General features: G+C 34.6%; 1 protein-coding gene across 8 annotated transcripts in view; it reads right to left on the minus strand.

Moving 5' to 3' along the window:
* Positions 1 to 20736, minus strand: part of LOC106883284 (regulating synaptic membrane exocytosis protein 1) — a 276467-nt gene that overhangs the window by 134999 nt on the left and 120732 nt on the right. For 7 of the 8 annotated variants that reach the window (XM_052966022.1, XM_052966023.1, XM_014934236.2 and 4 more), the window contains 2 exons: positions 13129 to 14096; positions 125 to 148 (listed from right to left, as the gene is read on the minus strand). In XM_052966022.1, the coding sequence (XP_052821982.1) occupies positions 125 to 148; positions 13129 to 14096 (992 nt within the window). The remainder of the gene's footprint in view (positions 1 to 124; positions 149 to 13128; positions 14097 to 20736) is intronic. The other variant, XM_052966021.1, reaches the window with a different exon arrangement.

Raw genomic sequence — 20736 nt, forward strand, 5'->3', positions numbered from 1 at the left:
TATATGTATGTATGTATGTATATGTGTGTGTATGTATATAGTAATTTGGTAATTAAATTGATTTACAACAATAAAAAAAAAAAACAACACCACACTAACTATTCTGAATCTAACTATATCTCACCTTTCTGACTCCAATAGAAAGCAGCTAAATAAAAGAAGAGATGGTTACTCAATTGAGAAAATTATACAATACTGATAAATGGTAACTAAAAATAAATGGAACAGATTAAAGGCTTTATAGATAACTAGAACATTTTATTTATGAACATTAAAAAAAAATACAGTGTACCAATGTATATTTATATGCTTTAAACAGGTCTTGCAGTGGGAAGGTAACTTAGGGAATATGTCCAAATTTTGGCACCATGGCACATATATTGGACTTACTATAAAATGTATGGCATGTGTACTGTATGTGTTTGCATGAATGGATATATAAATATAAACATTCAGTTTTTAGAAAACTGTCAACAAGAATATTACAAAATATTATTTCAACTCTTACAAAACACTGCAAATACATATTAAACTTGTATTATATATTATAATGGATTTAACTATCTCATTTCAATTTTTAAATTTATATTTGTTACTATATTTTAAATATTCAGTTTTTCACTAATTTATCACTCTTTTTATATTAAGACATTTTATTTATGATATGATTCTGTTATACTTTTAGAAAGTATACATTAAATTATCTTATGCTGAACACTCTTAAACATGCTATGATAGCAATTCAATGGAAACATACTGAAATTACTTAAAGAAAGTCATACTAATTTAGATATTAATATTACACTTTTGAATAATATGAATATAATTACTGTATCAATAAAACAATATTTCATTTTTGTATTTGATTTGCAAGGTTCTTGATGTGAACTTGCGTGAGACAGGTTTTGTAGTATTTTAGAAGGGTTGTTATACCAATTATAATCATGCACATTGGTTCATTTCAATTCTTTATTTGTCAATTGGTTAGCTATTTAACCACCTAACTAATCAATTGTTTGATTAATGATTTGGGTAATCAATCAATCAGGTGTGTTTGCCAAAATTCTTTCAACACCATTATTTGAGGCCTCTTCAATGACATACCCTTTCTACTCCAGATCACCTTTAGGTCCGTCCAGCTTTTAGTATTAGTTTTAGTTTTAAAATATTTATGCAGTTGAATAGATGTGAGAAGGAATGGGGGGGATGTATGTGAGGAGAGGAGGGAGAAGCAGGAGAATGAAAGGGAGGAGACAGACCTGAAGTTGACATTGAAGTGGTTGTGAATGGTGATGAAAGGACTTTGGCAATCGCACCTGATTGATTGATTAACCGAATGATTAATCAAATGATCGATTAGTTAGTTAAATAGCAAACTAACTGATGAATAATAATAAAGAAGTGAAATTGAATTAGTGCATGTGCTTATTATTGGTGTAATTATCCCTTTGAGATACAATAAATAAAATAAATTTGGTGTAAATAGTTCTTTACAAAATTATTTAACATTATTCGTATAATATTATTTGTATAAATGCAACAAAATCTGAGAATATGTAGGAACATCCATTTTCCTGTTAGATATTTGTCATGAAAAATATGAGAAATGAATAAGGTAAACTGATCATATAAAAAAATAGAATTTAGGTAAAACATTTAATTTAATTTTTAAGCAATTTTATCTTCAGTTTATATAAAGGGAACAAGATGGTTTTTCAGATTTTGAATTAATGTCACAACCACATGTTATCAATTATTGTTTACAAACTAGTTATGATAATAAGCAAGTTATTTCTTATCTGAATACGAAACTGTCAACTAGAAACAAATTAGGTTTCTTTGTAATATTATGAAATCAAAACCTCAGCAATAGTAACATGGTGATATTTGCTAGTAAGAATTAATCTGATGAAAAAAAATTATTTTTACAAAAGATTGATGATTGTAAATTTACTATGATTTCAATAATTTTTCTTTGTGCAGTATATAAAGATATTTGAAAATGAAAAATATACTTTAAGCATCTCTAAATATTATTTCTGGTCTGTCTTTAGTTCCTTCTGTTTGTATTGTACAAGTGCTAAGTTGAAATGGCTTCAGCTGGACACTGGAACTAAGTTACATAATTCAACTAGCATACTACTATGGCAAGAGTTCTCTTCCATGGATCTGCTTTTACTTTAGGTGTTCAGCTAATTACAGAAAAAATATATTTGTACTTATGTGTTTAAGAATGTAACGAAGGATAATTTAAGAAAAGAAAAATACTGGAGTCTTGTAGCCAGTAAACCTCATGGTGTTCAAAATATATCATTCTTTCTTAGTTATATACATTCTAAATGGTATCTTTGATAGTAGTATTATCAATAGTTTCATTTTCAAGACAGATAGTTATACACAATGTAAAACTGATTAAATAGAACATCTTCACATTTCACTACAATATTAAAATGAATTCCATTTTGCTATAGCTGCATGGGACTGGATGTGAAGTTGGGAGTTAAGTCTCTGAGTTAATTTCACTTTCAAATCTCATCTTTTCTTTTATCTTTCTCACTTGACAGCTGTCCCCATGCCCCTCTTAATTAGTTTCTCATTAAACCTATATTCTCATAAACACTGATGTATACTACACTATTCACCAATCATCTGATGAGAAAAACATGTCCTTGCATCAAGAATTTCAAAAACATCCATGTTATTCTATACACCTACAATATTAGTATAGCACAAGTCATTGATTATCCGAAACAGCTGTAAAGATAAAACTTGATTACATCATTTATTTAAAAAAAATTTATATATGCAACTTTCCATGTAAATATACACCTTACACATACTTTTGTTTATTTGGCTTTGTTACTTCTCTTTCTCTCTACACACACACATATACATATGTACACACACACATGCATGCATATATACACACACATACACACATATATATTATCAAACAGACTCTAAAGAGGCTGGTATTGGTCTGCTTTGGCAAAACTTATATTGTGTAGTAAAACTCTGCTATCTCTCATTAATTTCTCCTTTCAACTTTTACCTGAGACAGTCTCAGTTTGAAATGTTGGATTTTTCACTCCTCACAGTAAAGTCACTGTACTCTTTCTATCAATTTTGAACATATATACCTATGTACATATATATTTTTATATACAGACATAAACGTATGTATAGGTACACACACACATTATATTCACATATATATACTTATATGTTCGTAATAATCAAAGTGAATCACTGACCAGTGAAATGCATCGCACTTAAGTGGCCTTATGAGAGGGGAGAGGGGCAAGCAAGCGAGTAAGTAATACCTCAGGTGACTGGCAAGGCTACTTGAGTGTAACACCAGTCCATCTTTGTGGTTGTGGGGCCATGATCCTATTCTTCCTCATCTTGTTCCCTATCCCCATCTAGCCTTGTACCTCTCAGATATTTAAATCAGATATTTAAGGTGGCGAGCTGGCAGAAACGTTAGCATGCCGGGCAAAATGCTTAGCGGTATTTCGTCTGCCGTTACGTTCTGAGTTCAAATTCCGCAGAGGTTGACTTTGCCTTTCATCCTTTCAGGGTCGATAAATTAAGTACCAGTTACGCACTGGGGTCGATGTAATCGACTTAATCCTTTTGTCTGTCCTTGTTTGTCCCCTCTATGTTTAGCCCCTTGTGGGCAATAAACAAATAAGATATTTAAATCTGGTTACTGAATGTCTGAATTGTATTTCTTGCTTTTCTGCCTGAGGATGTGTTTGCTTTTGCATGCTTCCTTCATGAGGTGCATCTATGGAGTGCATCTATAGTGTGATATCATGTGTTACTGAATACTGAAACACATGAAGCATGAAATAAAGGAGTACCAAGTTCAAGCCCATGTTTTTTTTTGCCTCTCATTATTGATGTGCTCTTATATCATGTTATAGCCCACACCAGAATGTGAAAGACTCTATTTGAATACGCAACAGTGAGAGTTTATCACAATTAACAATCATCATCATCATCATCATCATCGTTTAACGTCCGCTTTCCATGCTAGCATGGGTTGGACGATTTGACTGAGGACTGGTGGAGCCCGAAGGCTACACCAGGCTCCAATCTGATTTGGCAGAGTTTCTACAGCTGGATGCCCTTCCTAACGCCAACCACTCCGAGAGTGTAGTAGGTGCTTTTATGTGTCACCCGCACGAAGGGCAGTCAGGCGATACTGGCAACGGCCACGCTCAAAATGGTGTATTTTATGTGCCACCCGCACAAGAGCCAGTCCAGGGGCACTGGCAACGATAAGAACTAAAAACCGAATAGAATAATTGTCAGGGGCTGAATACATCCAATCATTAATACAACCCCCCCCCCCACACACACACATACAAGTATACATAGGTGTAGGTGTGATTGATAGCTTGCTTCCCAATGTGGTCCCATGTTCAGTCCCACAATGCAGCACCCTGAGCAAGTATCTTCTACTATAGCCCAAAGACAACAAAAGCTTTGTAAGTGAATGATGGTGATGGTGATGATGATGATAATGATATATATGCATATATATATGCACACACACACACAATTATATATACATACCTATACATATTTTTATATATACATGTATACATACAAACATACATAGAACATGCATACACACGTGTGAATATACATGTACATACATAAACACAGACATATTGACATACACATATAAAGAGACACACACACACACATATATATATATATGCACACACACACACACATATATGTACATACACACACATACATATACATATATATATATCCACAAAATATGCACACATACAATGAAAGAAGAAAACCATTTGGTGAGCATGATTCCTCTATCTTTCTCAACCAGTCATCTGCTTGTTTCTGCAAACTTGATACACTACCTCTATTAGCAAGGGAGGCATCGAGGCATCATATCGCTTTCCCTCTCTCCTCCTGGGAGTGTATAATCTGAATCAGAACTTCTTTGGTTTAAACTTCATTCTGCCACATCATCAATTCCTTCAGAATTCACCTTGGATTAATGTTGGTTAGATCATCCAGGGTCCTCTCAATGGTGGTGGGGCAAATGCTATGGTCTGTTATCACCTTCTGGATTCCTTCCGTATGACTCTTGTGAACAAATTAATCAGCATGATAAACAGCAGAATGGGGAAGGTAAGACAACCAGTAACAATGTCCTTTACCAGGTTCTGCTACTGAATTGTTAAATGAGCAGTCTTGGACTTTGTCTTGAATCCTTTAAAGTAGCAGGCAACAAGTTCTATGATGTGGTTGAGAATGTAGTAGCATTCCAAAGCTGCAGTGGTGCAATCATGAAAGATTGGGTCATGCACATCAGTCAACTTGAGCCAGACTGTTAGTTTTTCTGTCTTTGACCTCTTGGATGAATTACTTAAGTATTGCTCTGTTTCAAACACTCAGAGAAGCTTAGAATGTAAACTTTCTGGATAAATTTATCCAAATATTTGTTTTCCAAGAGACTGCTCATAATCCTGTTGACTTGGAACTGAGAAGAATACTTTGTCTTCAACACTAAAGAGAGAAATGGTTTGGAACTGGATAATCTCAGAGGAATCTGCTTTCTTTGGTGTGTAGCAGCAACTTCCATATCCTAAAGGATACCATTTGTACAGCACTTGCACATCTTTCAATGGAAAGATCTTGGACATCTTTCTGTGCAGGTTCCTTAGTATTGAGTACTTCTTTAGGAACTCCCACTCAGCTAACCTTTGGATGTGCACTTAACATCTATCCCCTAAGACTCTCCTTGAGGAAATCTTCCACAATTTCCTTAGAACTGAACAGTCTTCCAGTCTTGCTTCTCCTAACAAAGTTTAGATAACTTTGTACAAGTTCTCCATGAACCAAGCCCACTTAGCTTTCTTCTCCTTCCCCAGCCTCTGAGAACTTTTTAACTTTCTTAGTCCTGAAGCCTTCTGACCAAGATTTCTATACCTTCTTTTACCTCAATACTTTTTCTCTTTTAAATTGCTTGTTGCAAGTTTTAATTTCTCTCCTCAATTTCAAAATCTTTCACCATCTTGTCAAGCAGTTTCACAGTGCTCTAATAATTCCCTGTCTCTCCTGGGAGTCAAAGTGTCCTTTGACACATTGAAGAAAATCATTGCCAAACATTCAATTCCACTTTTGACAAGTCATTTTGTGGCCTCTAGAATTCTGTTAATGTCCCAGTTTACTATACTTAATTTTGTATTGCCATTAACTATTATCATTTCACTCTCTTCCATGATGCTTTAGAATAGTTTCACCTGTGGATTTAGAGTGGAACAACTGCTGAGAGGTCACCTGTGTTGTTGGGTACTTTTTGTCTGAAGTCCTTTGCATCTTAAACATGGTTGAATGATTCAATAGATATGTGGCTCAATTCTCAGAGGTGATTTTGTCCATCTTTTCTGTCTTATGGTGAGCTTATGAATGTACTTAAATCCTAACCCTGTGTTTGATTTTTTTAGATTCTCCAAAACTTTCTCAACTGTCATTTCCCCACTCAAAAGGTTAAGTGCAGGCTTTGCATTTTCAAAGATTTGTAAAATAAGGTATCCTTTACTTACAAGACAGTTGAGCATCTGGCTGTAAAACAATGCTTCAAAGAATATTCATCTAACCCATGCTAGCTTGGAAAAAAATGGATGTAAAAAATGAATGAAGCTCCACTGATTAGTAAAATAATTAATTTAAATGAAATGCAGTTCAACTTTGAGCCAGAAAGATATATTACTGGTGCCCTCTCCTGACTGAGACAACAGTAGGGGAAGAACTTCACTAGGAAAGACACTATCTTGAGCATTTAGTTGATGTAGAGAAAGCTTTTGACAGGATTTCACACTCTCTACACCAGGCCTTCAAGGAATTAGGATAGATGGAATATCTTGTGGAGGTTGTACAAATCCTATACAGAAAGGCAACTAGCAATGTGAGAATTAGAAAGGAGGCCAGCAAGGAATTTTGTGTACATATAAAGGTTTATCAGGGTTCTGTTTACAGCTTCCTCTTGTTTAAAGTAGTCCTCTGGATCATAAAAGTTTAAGAACAGCTGCACTCAGGAAAACCCACATGCGGATAACCTAGTTCTTATGGCAGAATCTGTAGAAAATTTGAAGGAGAAATTCTAACCATAGAAATAACTCATAGAATTGAGAAGCCTCAAAGAAAAATTAGCAAACACACAAGTTGTAGTAAGTAAGAAAAAAGACAAGACTCTGCTGCCATTTCCTTATACCTATTCCTTTTTAGCTTGATAAACAGTAAAGGAATAAGTATAAATTTCAGATGATGTACCTAGTGTAAACTATGAACACTTGAATGGTATAGTGAGATCATATGTAAGCTGAAAGAGAAGATAAACTTCATATATAGTAGATATACAAGAAAAGTATGGGAGAAATAGGCCTTTTTAATATGCCCAAAAGGTTCCATAGAAGTAGATAAGAGCTACTGTTACCTATGTGACCTAATTAGCATTGTGGTTGGAGTTCAAGAGCCAGAAATTCAGGTATCTGTCACCTCTGCAGGTAACAAAGTGTTTCTCTTGCAGAGCGAAAGGAAGATTGTATGATTCTTGGGCGTAAAATGTGTTGCAGTATGGTAGCAAAATATAGGTCCTGAATGTAGAGGATGTGCAAAGGTGAGAAAGAAATAAAGTGAGCTTGCTATACTTGATAAGATTAGAGTAGATGACCAAGAGAATATGAATGAGTGGAAGGAAAAGCTAGATATAAAAGTAATTAGATGTAGTGTGCAAAAAAAAGGCAATGCTGATCTGGGTATACAATGTCTAAGGAGAATGTTAGCTGCCAAAACCTCGAACTAGATGGAATCTGTTGAAGAGAGAGACCTAGGAAAACTCGAACTAGATGGAATCTGTAGAAGAGAGAGACCTATGAAAACGTGAAAAAGTGGTGAAGACTGATTGCTAGGGGTTGAATTTTATGAATGAAATGAGAAAGGACCAAAGCAACTGGTGATATGATGTTGGATAAGACTTATCCCTATGTCAAAGCATGGAAAAGCATAAGTTGAGCTGGTAGTGGTGATGGAGGTTGGAATGTATAATATATCTATATTTGGATTTTTCAGCCATTACTCTCCTCTTGAGTCTCCATTTACTGCCTTCTTTTATTTTTATTACCCTCTCACTTACCCCCATTATTCACAGTACTATGCTGCTTGAATTATGATGGCTGACATTGCACCTGTCTATATTTAATCCCCGTTTACAATCACTCTCTAACATTGAACATCTCTCACCACAACATCTCTATTAATTAGGTCACCAAAGTAACAAAAGCTATCATCTACTTCTATGGAGCATTTTAGATCTTGAAAGAAGCTGTTTCACACATACTCAAGCTGCTGAATGCTCCAATGTATCAGACACATGTGATGTCTATGTGTGTCTATCTGACAAATGTGATGTCTATCTGATACATGTGATGTCTATTTGACACATGTGATGTCTATGGTGCTGTTATCAAGGAACTGAGTGGACATGAAAAGCAAAAGAGCAGTAGCTAACAACTCCATATAGTGTATCCAGAGTAAACTATGAGCACACAACTAATGTAGTGGGATTACCAACAGGCTGAAAGAGAAGGTTTTCGAACAACCAATAGTAAGTGTACATGTGAAAAAGATTCTTCCAAATATCCAGATTTCCTAGAAGTAGATGAAAGCTTTTCTTACCTAGGTGACTCAATTAACAGGGGAAATGGATGTTCCACTAGAATACTTGCAGAGTGTGAACATCGTGGAAAAAGTTCAGGGTGCAATTACTTCTACTGGTAATATATGGTTTCTCTGTCAGACTCATGGACAAGATTGTATGACACTTGGGTATGAAGTGTGATGCTGTATAACAGCAGGATGTGGTCCTTAAAGGTATGAAGCAATCATGCACTATAAGGTGTGTAATGTTACTGTGAGTTATAGAGCACAAATGAGCTGAAGAAAAAGCTGTGTGCAGATATAGGCATATGATGTATAAAGGAAAAAGGAAGTTAAACACTTGAAATAGATCTGAGGGAGATGGAAACCGAAGAAAACAGAGCAAAATGTTGAAGACTGAACTTCAAGAAAATGACAAAAGATTACCATAAGTGGTGACACATGGTGCTGGAGAAGAACTATCAACTCATTCAAGCATGACAGAATAGATGTTGAGATGGTGATATTGATGAAGAGTGGGATGTATATCTATATTTAGGTACTTCCCTCAGTGTGTCCAGCAAGTTACCCTCTACTCTCCCCCTAACTTTGTTACCTTCCCATCTAGCACTCATTGTTATTTTCTACCAGTGCATCAAACGATGGTATTGAATCTTTTTGTATCTATTTCCTCCAAACATCATCTTTATCACTATCTCTCCTACATTATGTTGCCTACGTAACAAGAGATGGCTTTGGAGTCATCTATCTAATTCCCTTAATTGTCAATTTTCTTTAGTGCCAGCCTCACACTTTTCTCTCTTTCATTACTCACTTTCTTATCACTCATTATTGGCATCTATCACACACATTCTGTCCCTCTCTCTCTCTCCCTCTCTCTCTCTCTCACCAGCGCCCATTATTACTGCTTTTCCATGACTGGTTCTTTCCTTCAGTACCATTCATCTTTATTGCTACTAATCGTTCTCACATCACTCTCCCTTCTACCACTCATCGTTGTCATATATCATTTCATCCCATCATTCTCTTTCACTTCTATTGCTACTTCTCCCATCCCTCAGTCTCCTTCCTATCATTCTCATCTTCCATCATGCTGCTTATGGTATTTTGCTATCCAATCTCTTTACCAACAACTGACATGTAGCTGCCTAATCCTGTCTCTTTTCTATTATACTCATCAGCATGACCTTGCCCCTGACCTCATCCCATCTCACTCTCTCTCTCTCTCACTCAAGTTATCTATCTCTTCTTTTACCTTCTTGCTCTGGTTCTTGCTCTATCGTACTCTCCTTTGTCTTTACACTCTTAGATAACAAAGTAGGGAGAACTCTGTTGTCTTGTTGAAAGCAAGACAACCTCACTAGTATTGATGATACAATAAAATTCCACTAGTAAACTCAGTGAAATGATTGTCATTAGGAAATCATCTAAGAAATTGCACAAGTGAAATGTGGTCCCCAATATGTCTATGAGAACTCCAAATAAGAATTAATTTAGAAAATGATTACCCATCCAACCCATGTTGGTATAGAAAGCAAGAAGATGAGGATGATGATGATGATGTACCAAATTCAATACAGCTTTTTACATCATCAAATCACTGCAAAGTAAAGGATGCAGCATAATACCAAAGTTGGCAATACGAAATTATTGTATATCTGTGAAAAAAACAAAAACTTATTGGTTTTCTTCAAAATGTTTGAACAACTACTTCCATATCATAGGTGTGTACAAAGGAAGAGCTCAATAGATCATCAGAAAAGTCTCAAGCTAATGACCCAATTAATGAAAAGTGACAGAAAATATTTTAGCAAAGTTAATACAGTATAAAGTGAGTTTAGATTTGATGTAGTGTGTAGGAAGGGCATCTATCCATAGAACCCATGCCAAAGCAGATATCAGAGCCGGATGCATTCCTCTGGTTAGTCAGCTCCTGTTTAATTGTCCAACCCATGCCAGCATAGAAAATGGACATTAACTGATGATGATGTAGGAAGTCTTTGGATTAGAGATATTTTGTTTCTGGTGAAAGAGGTGCAAGAAAATTATTTGGCAGAGAACAGATATCTTGCTTGAATTAGTTGACACAGAGAAAGATTTTGAAAGGGTTTCTGTATCTGAAGTTTGTGGGGCCATAACAAGTACTGAAATAACTTGGGAAAGCCATTTAGGCATTGTAAGATGACGGATGGATAGTCAAGAATGTTAAGTGATTTTAGTGTTTAGAAGGAAAGTCACTAAACACCGTCCATGAGAATAACAAAATGATTTAGACTAAACACTTAGTGGGGCTTCTGAATAACAGCTAATAGATTCTCGTTGTAGAATCTATTGTAGAATTTGTTGAAATTAGATGAAAAATGAGTAGCTAGCAACATAAGCAAATTTAAATTGACTATTTAATGGATTGCACAAATTAAAAGAAACAAAAATATAGCATAACAGCTTTAAGAAGCTGCAAGTAAAATATATATTAGTGTAAAGGAAATAAACATGTCCAGTAATAAAAGTCAAAGTATAGGATGACAAAAAGAAAGAAGCAATGTAATATGCTGAATTCAACATATGCAGACTAATAATTCGCTGGATATGTTTCATGTACCATAACAAGAAGTAAAGGATGAGTATTGAGCTTAGAAGGAGAAAAAGAATCTTAACTCATTAATCTCAATTTTAAGATGTTGCTTCATATAATGTATCCTAATGCAAATTATGAATGTTTCTCTACATATTGTCTGATTTTTTGAACAATACTGCATTATATACAATTAGTTTTGTAATGTCAACTTTAAATAAAATCAGTATGATAGAGGTAATCTAATGTAACCATTTGATGCTACAAATTGCTTCTAATTTATTTCTAAGAATATAAAAGTTCTATAACATTAAATTAAAATTCTTGACATTTCAATCAATTTTCAATTTTTCATTTTTTATAGATTTGTGTAAGGTTTTAGAGTAATATTTTCTTCCAATTTAGTCTTTATAAGATTCTGGATGATTAAAAATTCCTAAAGCTAAATGATTGGACACTTGGGAGAAAGCAGGGTTAGAAAAATTGCTGTTTGTTTTTTATCTTTGTAGGGGTACACACAGCTACCTATTTCTATATATAAACAGTAAAGTTTATTGTTTATAGGCAAATTTATTTTTGTTACTTTGACTGAAAGTTGTGCCAGCAAGGGCTCCTGTCTTCTGTATTTTGTGTGAATGAAACTGAAATATATGATTAATATTTTAGTCTTTTGTGTGTTAAAGATAAAAACATTAATTATGAATGTAGTGCATGGTATAAGGCTGTGTTTTGTCAACAATGACTGATTTATGATTAAGTTGACCTGGTCAACTTTAAGTATGCCTACAGCAGAGTAGCAGCTGATCAAAATATTAGTCAAGTTGAACTCCAGCTCTTGCCAGTCAGTATTGTTTTGTGAATATACAATCCTGATATTCAGGGTTTAAAAATATAAGATATTTGGTTACTTTTCTGAGCAGATCAAGCAAATATACACATAGACTTGCTGCAGTGGATTTATTTCATAGAAATATTTTTATGAAACGAAGATTTTACTTTGTCTACACAGTATTAGGGTTGACTATATATATATCTATATGCAGTTGATGGTTGAGATTGTGTTATTTATTAACATACTATGTATATTTTATGTATGTGAGAGCGTTTCAATATCTGGATAAGAATCTGGAAGAAGGTAAGATAAGACATATACTTGTTGGACATATTTTGGAAATCTTAGACAGAGCAAACTCATTATGGACAACTTATTACTACATACAAATACATGTAATGTACTTGAATTATCAAATGTTCATAATCAATAACAATCATGTAATTCTATCAGTTTCTAGAACTGCTTTCCTAGCTAAACTTAAATTCTAAAGGAAAAAATATAGAAAAATCTTTAGCTGAATTAAATTATACAATCTTAATTTTTAGATTAAGAAATAAATGTCCCACTGGTTAATGTTAGCTGTTTCTTATAATAAATTCTAGATACAATTACTTTCAAACTGGTAATTAGCAAAACCATTAATCTTATATCTGGAGAATCTTAAATTAAATTACTAAGATCTTTATTAACTACACAACAATGTTTTGGCATTTCTTTTTTATGTAAAAGCATTTAGTTTTAATTATCATATATTGGTGGTCCACCATGGTTACAGTTGAATGGCTAAAACTGGTATAATTGTAAAAGAATATATCTAACCTTCTGTTAGCAATTCTTCCAACAGTTTTAAATATACTTTAAACAAAAGGCATTTACGTACACATGCACACGCACATATACACAAACAAAAGCAGATACATTTTATGTTGAATAAACCGAATACACAAACTGTTTTCAGACAAAAATCAGTAAAAAAAATAAAAATAATAATAAAGTAGATAGTAGTACTACTAACCTTTTTCACTAACACTTTCACTTTCCATATCAGGCTCTTCACAACTAGAACATTCTGGAGTTGATCGGATTTCGTCATCAGAACTACTAATCGACTGCTGTCTTTGTTTTTTACCTTTCTTATGTTTATGCGGCTTAGGTGGAGGTGGCCTGACGCAGTCAGACGGGTCAGAACTCAGAGAATCATTGCGTAACATACTTTCAACTTTGCGGCGGTTAGTTCTAGAACTTTTATTTGCAGCTGAATTAGGATCCAAATGTTGTTTTCTATCAAAATATCTATCAGTTTCACCTCTATGTTCAATCTCTGACGCTTCTCTATCATGGTGCCCTGTACTTACTACCTGAATTGATGATTGATCGGTGATATATGAGCTGTATTTATCTCCCTTCGAACCCCGAGTCCGTTCACGATCACGACTCGGGGATCGACTATCTTTTGAATCTGTAATATGGTCTTTTCGCTCTCTTGGGTGCTGCTCCCTTGGTAATTCTCTTTGTAATTCTCCACGATGATCTCTAGAATGTGCTGGATGTTCCCTAATATGATCTCTTTTATTCAATGAATCTCTGTGGCCTCTAACAGCTTCTTGGGGATGATCTTTATTTTGATCGGCACGTTGATGATCTCTCTGGTGACGTGTAGCATTTCGTCGTCCATGATGGCCACTAGAAGAATCAACATTTTTCCACTGTTCTTCTTCATAACCATCTTTTTGGCGGGGCTCTCTAGTTGGCCTTGTATCTGACTCATGATAATCTTGATTATTTAAAACAGGGTCCTGGTAATGTTCGGATTCCAAATTAATTCTACCTCGACGGCGATCCCCCTCACGGTGTCTGTCTGCCATCCAGTCCTCATGTGGCTCTGCTGTACGGTCAACCCTCTCATTGCGGTCAGCAACTCGTTCTGATCTGTCGGCTCGGTCAGTGCGATGACTTCGGGATGAAAGAGACTCTTTTGAACCTCTGGAAAAAAGGAAGAAATTTATCAAATATAGTATAATACAACCAGAAATAGCTTTTACAGTTTATATCAAGTTTTTACATATTGTCATATGAGGAAATATTCTGCAGATGCATATAATTTGTATTGAAGAATGCAAGAAATTTTTTACAGTTAAAAGCTTTTCAAGAGCTAATCCCACAACTATAAAATAGAAAAAGGTATCTATTTTCATGTTGACAGATTGAATCAAGCAGAGTAACAAAGTCTATCCAAAGTCTGAATTTATGGTGAATAGTCTTCAGTTCTTTTACTTCCTAATAATCATATTGTGGAGGCGCAATGGCCCAGTGGTTAGGGTAGCGGACTCACGGTCATAGGATCATGGTTTTGATTCCTAGACCGGGCGTTGTGAGTGTTTATTGAGTGAAAACACCTAAAGCTCCATGAGGCTCCAGCAGCGGGTGGTGGCGACCCCTGCTGTACTCTTTCACCACAACTTTCTCTCACTCTTACTGCCTTTTTCTGTTGTGCCTGTATTTCAAAGGGCCAGCCTTGTCACACTCTGTGTCACGCTCAATCTCCCCAAGAACTACGTTAAGGGTACACGTGTCTGTGGAGTTCTCAACCACTTACGTGTTAATTTCACGAGCAGGCCGCTCTGTTAATCGGATCAGCTGGAACCCTCGTCGTTGTAACCAACGGAGTGCCACGAATAATCATATCTCTACATAATGTTTTGGGGTGGGGGGAGCAGCAAGAATCTACAAAAATGCCTTGTGGCATTTCTTCTGGTTCTTTGTACTCTGAGTTAAAAATTCTTTGCTTTTCATCTCTCTTTATCTTTCATCTCTCTGGGGTTGATAAAACAGAGTACCTGTCAAGCACTGTGGTAACTGATTCACACACCCCCTCAAAATTGCAAGTCTTGAGCCTAAATTAGAAACTATTTTTAGTTTGCTGTTGCTTTGCTTGCATGAATTAATCATTTGAAATAGTTCATTAGAACAAATGAATGAAATATATAAATTTAAATATTATTTATGCTATAAAACTTTTTATTTATTTGTCTGAGAAGTAGTATTACCCACAACCTTACAAGATTCTTCTGGATTAGTGTTTTATGAATAATTGAAATGAGTTAATGTGATAGCTGATAAAAAATAAAAAAAATAAGTGGAAAGTGAGATTCAGACAAAACATAAGATTCAGAAAAAAACATAAGTTGACATGTTTAGTATTAAAAACCTTGAAAGTGATATAAAAAGGAGTTGCCAAAGGGCAGAGCACATGGTCTTATAATAGTGACAAAAGAAACAGAAAAGGGACAGAGTTTAACAATAGCTTAGAAATTTTAAAGATGTTAGTGAAGGAAAGTTTCCTTATTAGATATATTATTATTTCCCAAATGAGGTTTGCAATGTGGATGGATTTAATTACCTGACCAAATTTGCCACCCATAATGATCCGACTGATAGCATGTTTGAGACAGCTGATGCATGTAGATCTGTGTTGGGGTTTCTATAGAAATATATCATTAATGAAATCTTGCTTACAATTCCAGTAACATCCTGCAAATAGCAGACATCTCTCTCTCTCTGATGACTGTCATATAATCTTTGGCCAGTTGATTTTTGAAAAGTGTTTAAGTAGTAAAACCATACAATAGCACTGACTACAATGATATTGGCATGGCTGAAGTATCTCTTCTAGTGGCAATAACTTCCAGATGAAACTGAGGCTGTGGTCCCTAATTACACAAAAGAGTCTACAGATTTTAGAGGGTTTTGCTTGATTATGCTTATGAGCCCTTCTGAGTCTAACAGATATATTCAGTTTTTGAGATACTGACACAATGCCTAATATCTTCTGCTTCATTTTCAAGGTAAGTTGAAAGGAACATCTGAGATGGTATCCATGGAAGGAGTTTTTGCTGTTTACAATTAAATAACAGTTTGATGTAGATTTTGCTGCTATCCCTCAATGATTTTTAGTCATGCTTAAATTACCACAATTTTTGAATAGAAGAATACAACCTTTATTCCACTTGTCAACTAGTTTTAACTGTACACTGCATTGCAAAATTGAAGGAAGATATCACTGAATGCCTTTCTCTTACACTGGATGCCTTTCTCTTACGCTGGATGCCTACTCTTACACTGGATGCCCTTCTCTAACACTGTATGCCCTTCTCTTGCACTGAATGCCCTTCTAGTAGTATATTATCAAGCCCAGCTGCCTTCTAATTTTAATCATTTTAAGTAAGTCTTTGAGTTCATCTAATGTGAAATTACCAACTTTGATGTCAAAATCTTGTTTAATAGCAGTTTCCAAAAGTTTATCTAAAACTGAGAATGTCCTGGAAATGTTCATTCTATTTGCATAGTTGTTCCAGCAAGCTTGTGGCTTTTACAACTTGTTCATACATTCCTTGCCACTAATTCCATGGGCAGTTTGCCATATTTAATAACAGTTGCATGAACATTTCTGTCATTTAATTTCATAAGTGTAAGATCTTGCAAAGTATTTTTGAATTTAGTGATATTTAATCTGGAAGATATGATTAACTTTAAGTGGGTGTCACTCTTCAATTGATTGCACTTGTCAATAATTACGTAAGGCTCACTTGGGACTTTATGCTTAATTTTAGCCCATACGGGAAGGCATTCTTCTGCTGCATGTTGAAAGGATACAAAATTGTCATATATTGTTCTCAGTTTGAAACCAGTATTTCACTGAGATATATTGTTGACAAATCTTTTCAGTAAGTGTAGATTAGTTATATGGAGAACATTTTGAGATTTTCTGTTTTGCAGGCTGAATTCTAGCAGTTAATATAAAATATACAATGATCAAAATACCTTCCAATAGTGGAGGCACATAACTTAGCAGTTAAGGTGTTAGACTCCTGGTTGTAAGATAGTGGTTTCAATTCCTGGATCAGGCAATGCATTGTGTTCTTGAGCAGTTTCATGTCGCTCAAGTCCATGCAGCTGATAAAAGATTTTTTTATTATAAAGAATAATCAATTAAATCACTTTTTTTTGCTATTCTCCATACCTAAGAGCACATTATGTATTGTATTCTTTCATTTTTTTTTTAAATAGTAGGTTGTGATTTGAGGAAGAGTTGACTGCTGTTTCAAGCCAATCAAATTTCCATGCAAAGAATTTCTTAGCTAGAATTCTAATCTTCATAGATATCACTCCTATCTGTCTGTCTGTCTATCATCCATCTACTTATCAAGTTGTTCACTCAAATGTTCATGTATGTGATAATATTTGTCTTGCATATTACGAAGTTCAGGTAACATCCTAGTTTTATATTATTATAATAAAAATACTATTCATGTTTACTTATTATTAGAAAAGAAATTTCTAGCTAACCAACCTTTATTCTTTTGTATATACTTTCTATGCATAAATAAAATGCCTATTCCTGAAAGACAAGCAACCAATCAACTTGAAAGCCAATAGAAGCAAAATGCCTTTCAATCACTAAAGAAAGCTTCTGATTTATCTTACAACCTTGGTTTCTAAGGGTTAGATACAATTTCCATGATTAATCATGCAGTAATCTGATAGTTATCGTTAATCAAAGTGATAAAGCCATACCAATTGCCAAATGGTATCCATCAGTCAGAGAAAGTAAGTTAAAATATTGGGAGGTCATATGAAAAGAGATTTGCCCACTTTGTTCAACATCTCTAAATCAAGCATAAATTAGAATTATTGTGAATACAAATTAAAGCTACTTATCTAATCTTGACAAAATTATACTCCTGCTTTTTAAAAAGGCCAACTTAGAACATGCATTTCCTATACTAAATTAAATTCCTACAGTTCTTTTCCATTTTTGTTCATTTTCCCCACTTTAGGTACATTTCAATTTCCCAGAATGCTTTCTTTAAGCTTCAAATTATCTAATAAGTTGCTTTCAAGGCAGAGAAAACACAGAGACATTAACTATCTCAATTTATTTAAACCATTCAATTGCAAAGTAAGAGTTGAACGTATTTTTAATGAAATCCACTGAAGTAGATGTTTGTAGCACGGAGATATATCCCAGAAACTGTTATAGGATTTGAACTCATAAACATAGACTCATGATGATATGATGCATCGTATTGTTAGTTTATGTATGTATATGGTAAAATATTAAACTAATCTGTATTATCAGTAACACATATTTGTAAATGCTAAGTCTTGGGGAGCAGAATAGTATCCATAACAATTTTAAGCATGCTTAAACTATGGAGTGAGTATAATTGAATTTACTGACAAAATAATATCTTACATCACTTGTTAAGATACAAGTTTAAAAAAACAAGTGTATGATGAATATTTATTCAAAGCTCAATAAAGATATCTTTTATTACAATGAACTGGCATTAAGGACACAATGAACATTGAAAACTTAAGTGAAAGGATCTGGAACACATCGTATAGTGTCAGTCTATTTAATTTTGTCACCCCATACTAGGGTAATACTTTTGCAAAACAGATGTCGCTTACTCTTGAACAAGACAAAAGCTCAGTCCATTTCTCTTATAGTGACACCTGTTCCTTGTATATCATAAAACAAAATTTGGTATCAATAAGTTAATTAGTCATCATTCTGTAGGGTGTGGTACTCTAGAGACAGTTATCATTTGAAGAGTTACTGATTTCATGATGACATTTGCAATCTGTCACCATCAAATCAGCTATAAGATAACAAACACTGCTAAGCACCCTACCCTCCAGAATGATGGTTGATTTATTGACTGACACAACAGTTTCTTGTCTTCTCTACAATATATGATAGCCAATGTAAAGAAATGGTGTTACTGAGTATATCATTCTGGAGAATGCTGACAAAGTATGCCAACATCCTGTATGCAACAATAGGACGGCATTATGGTACAATAATAGATGTCACTTTAGTAAAAACATAAACATATAAACGTGATCTGAACTGGCCAATGGAAACCTAAATACCTAGAAGTCATTTTAAATTTCTTTTAAATTCTCACCACTCTTCTTCAAACATCTGATAATGGGGGGGGGGGGTCCTATGCCTATGAAGTAGCTATGAGCTGAATCGAACTGTAATTAAATACATACACACATATATATACTTGTAATGCGGATGCTGGTAGATGGATCCTAAATGTCTTGAAGAGTTGATGATTTTGGCTCACATTAATTTCAAACCAGTTAAGTCCAGATCTCTTGTGCTGAAGAACGACAGGGTTAGCAGCAAATTTGGCTTCCCAGTTGATAGTATACATGTACCATCTATTTCTTAGAAATCAGTGAAGAACCTGTAAAAGGGGTTTTATTGAAACTTGAAAGACAGTATCCATCTATGCTATCAAGAGCTGGAAGCCTGGTTACTGCTGCTCATAGTGGACAAATCAAATCTACCTGGCAAGTTTAAGGCCTGAATTTACCAGCATCGCATCCCCTCATGAATTCTTTGGGCACTCTTGGTATATGACGTCCCCCCAACATCACTTGACAACCGATGCTGGTGTGTTTACGTCCCCATAACTTAGCGGTTGGGCAAAAGAGACCGATAGAAGAAGAACTAGAACAGTACACAAACACACCTATACATACATATTTATGCTTACATATATACATAAATACAGATAAGCATACATACACGTGTATAGTAGAAGACACTTGCCCAAGGTGCCACACAGTGGTACTGAACTTGGAACCATGTGGTTCGTAAGCAAGCTACTTACCACACAGCCACTCCTGCGCCATGTTACATAAATGTTATAAACTGTTTGATGCCTTGCAACTGACCATATTTTGTTCTCTTATACCTACATTAGCTTGACCATTACATTGCCTATAACCAACCAACATTTCTGCAGATCCTGCATCCCTGCAGTTAAAGTTTGAAAATAGGTGCTTGGTTTGGTCTGAGCACTCACAGTATGTACCTTTTGTCTATATGTCCTTTGACACATTCTTATAAAAAGAGATACACATATACACACAAATGCACACACATGCACACACAAACACACATAAATTTCTAAAGTTTGCCTGCATAAAATCAAGCCGCCAAATTACATACAATAGCAATTATTATGTCATATGGTGAATATTTTTCAATTTTTCTCAAAAAGTCAGATGAGATAATGAACATCTTTGTATATTTACACCCCAACATCAAGTGAGAGTTATTTTCTCTGCTGAATATTCATTCCCTTTTCTTTCTCCCAACTGAAAAAACCCAAAGACTGGAGTATACACACTTGTGTTAAGACATAAATTAACCCTCTAAAAATCAATACTGACTGAATGAAACAAGATTCGTCGTATGTTGAACAAGCATTTTGTAACAGGCCATTTTAATCAGCCCGATCTAGCTCAGACAAACTTTCTCACTTAATTTACATTTTGATAAATATCTAAATAAAGAAAGTATTATTGTTATTATTAAATGTATTATAAAATATATATTAAATGTATCTCCAGTTTCCTGATTAATCAGACCTAAAAGGAATATTTCCGAAAAGATGTGTCAGTAAAATGGTCAAATATTTGAAACATAAGTCAGCTAAAACTTTACAGAATGCTATTTAGAAACTAGTCAATAATCAAATAATAAGTGTATGTGTGTGTGTGTGTCTCTCTCTCGCTCTCTATCTATATCTATATA

This window comes from Octopus bimaculoides, chromosome 3, assembly GCF_001194135.2.
Source record: "Octopus bimaculoides isolate UCB-OBI-ISO-001 chromosome 3, ASM119413v2, whole genome shotgun sequence".
NCBI classification, from domain to species: Eukaryota; Metazoa; Mollusca; class Cephalopoda; order Octopoda; family Octopodidae; genus Octopus; species Octopus bimaculoides.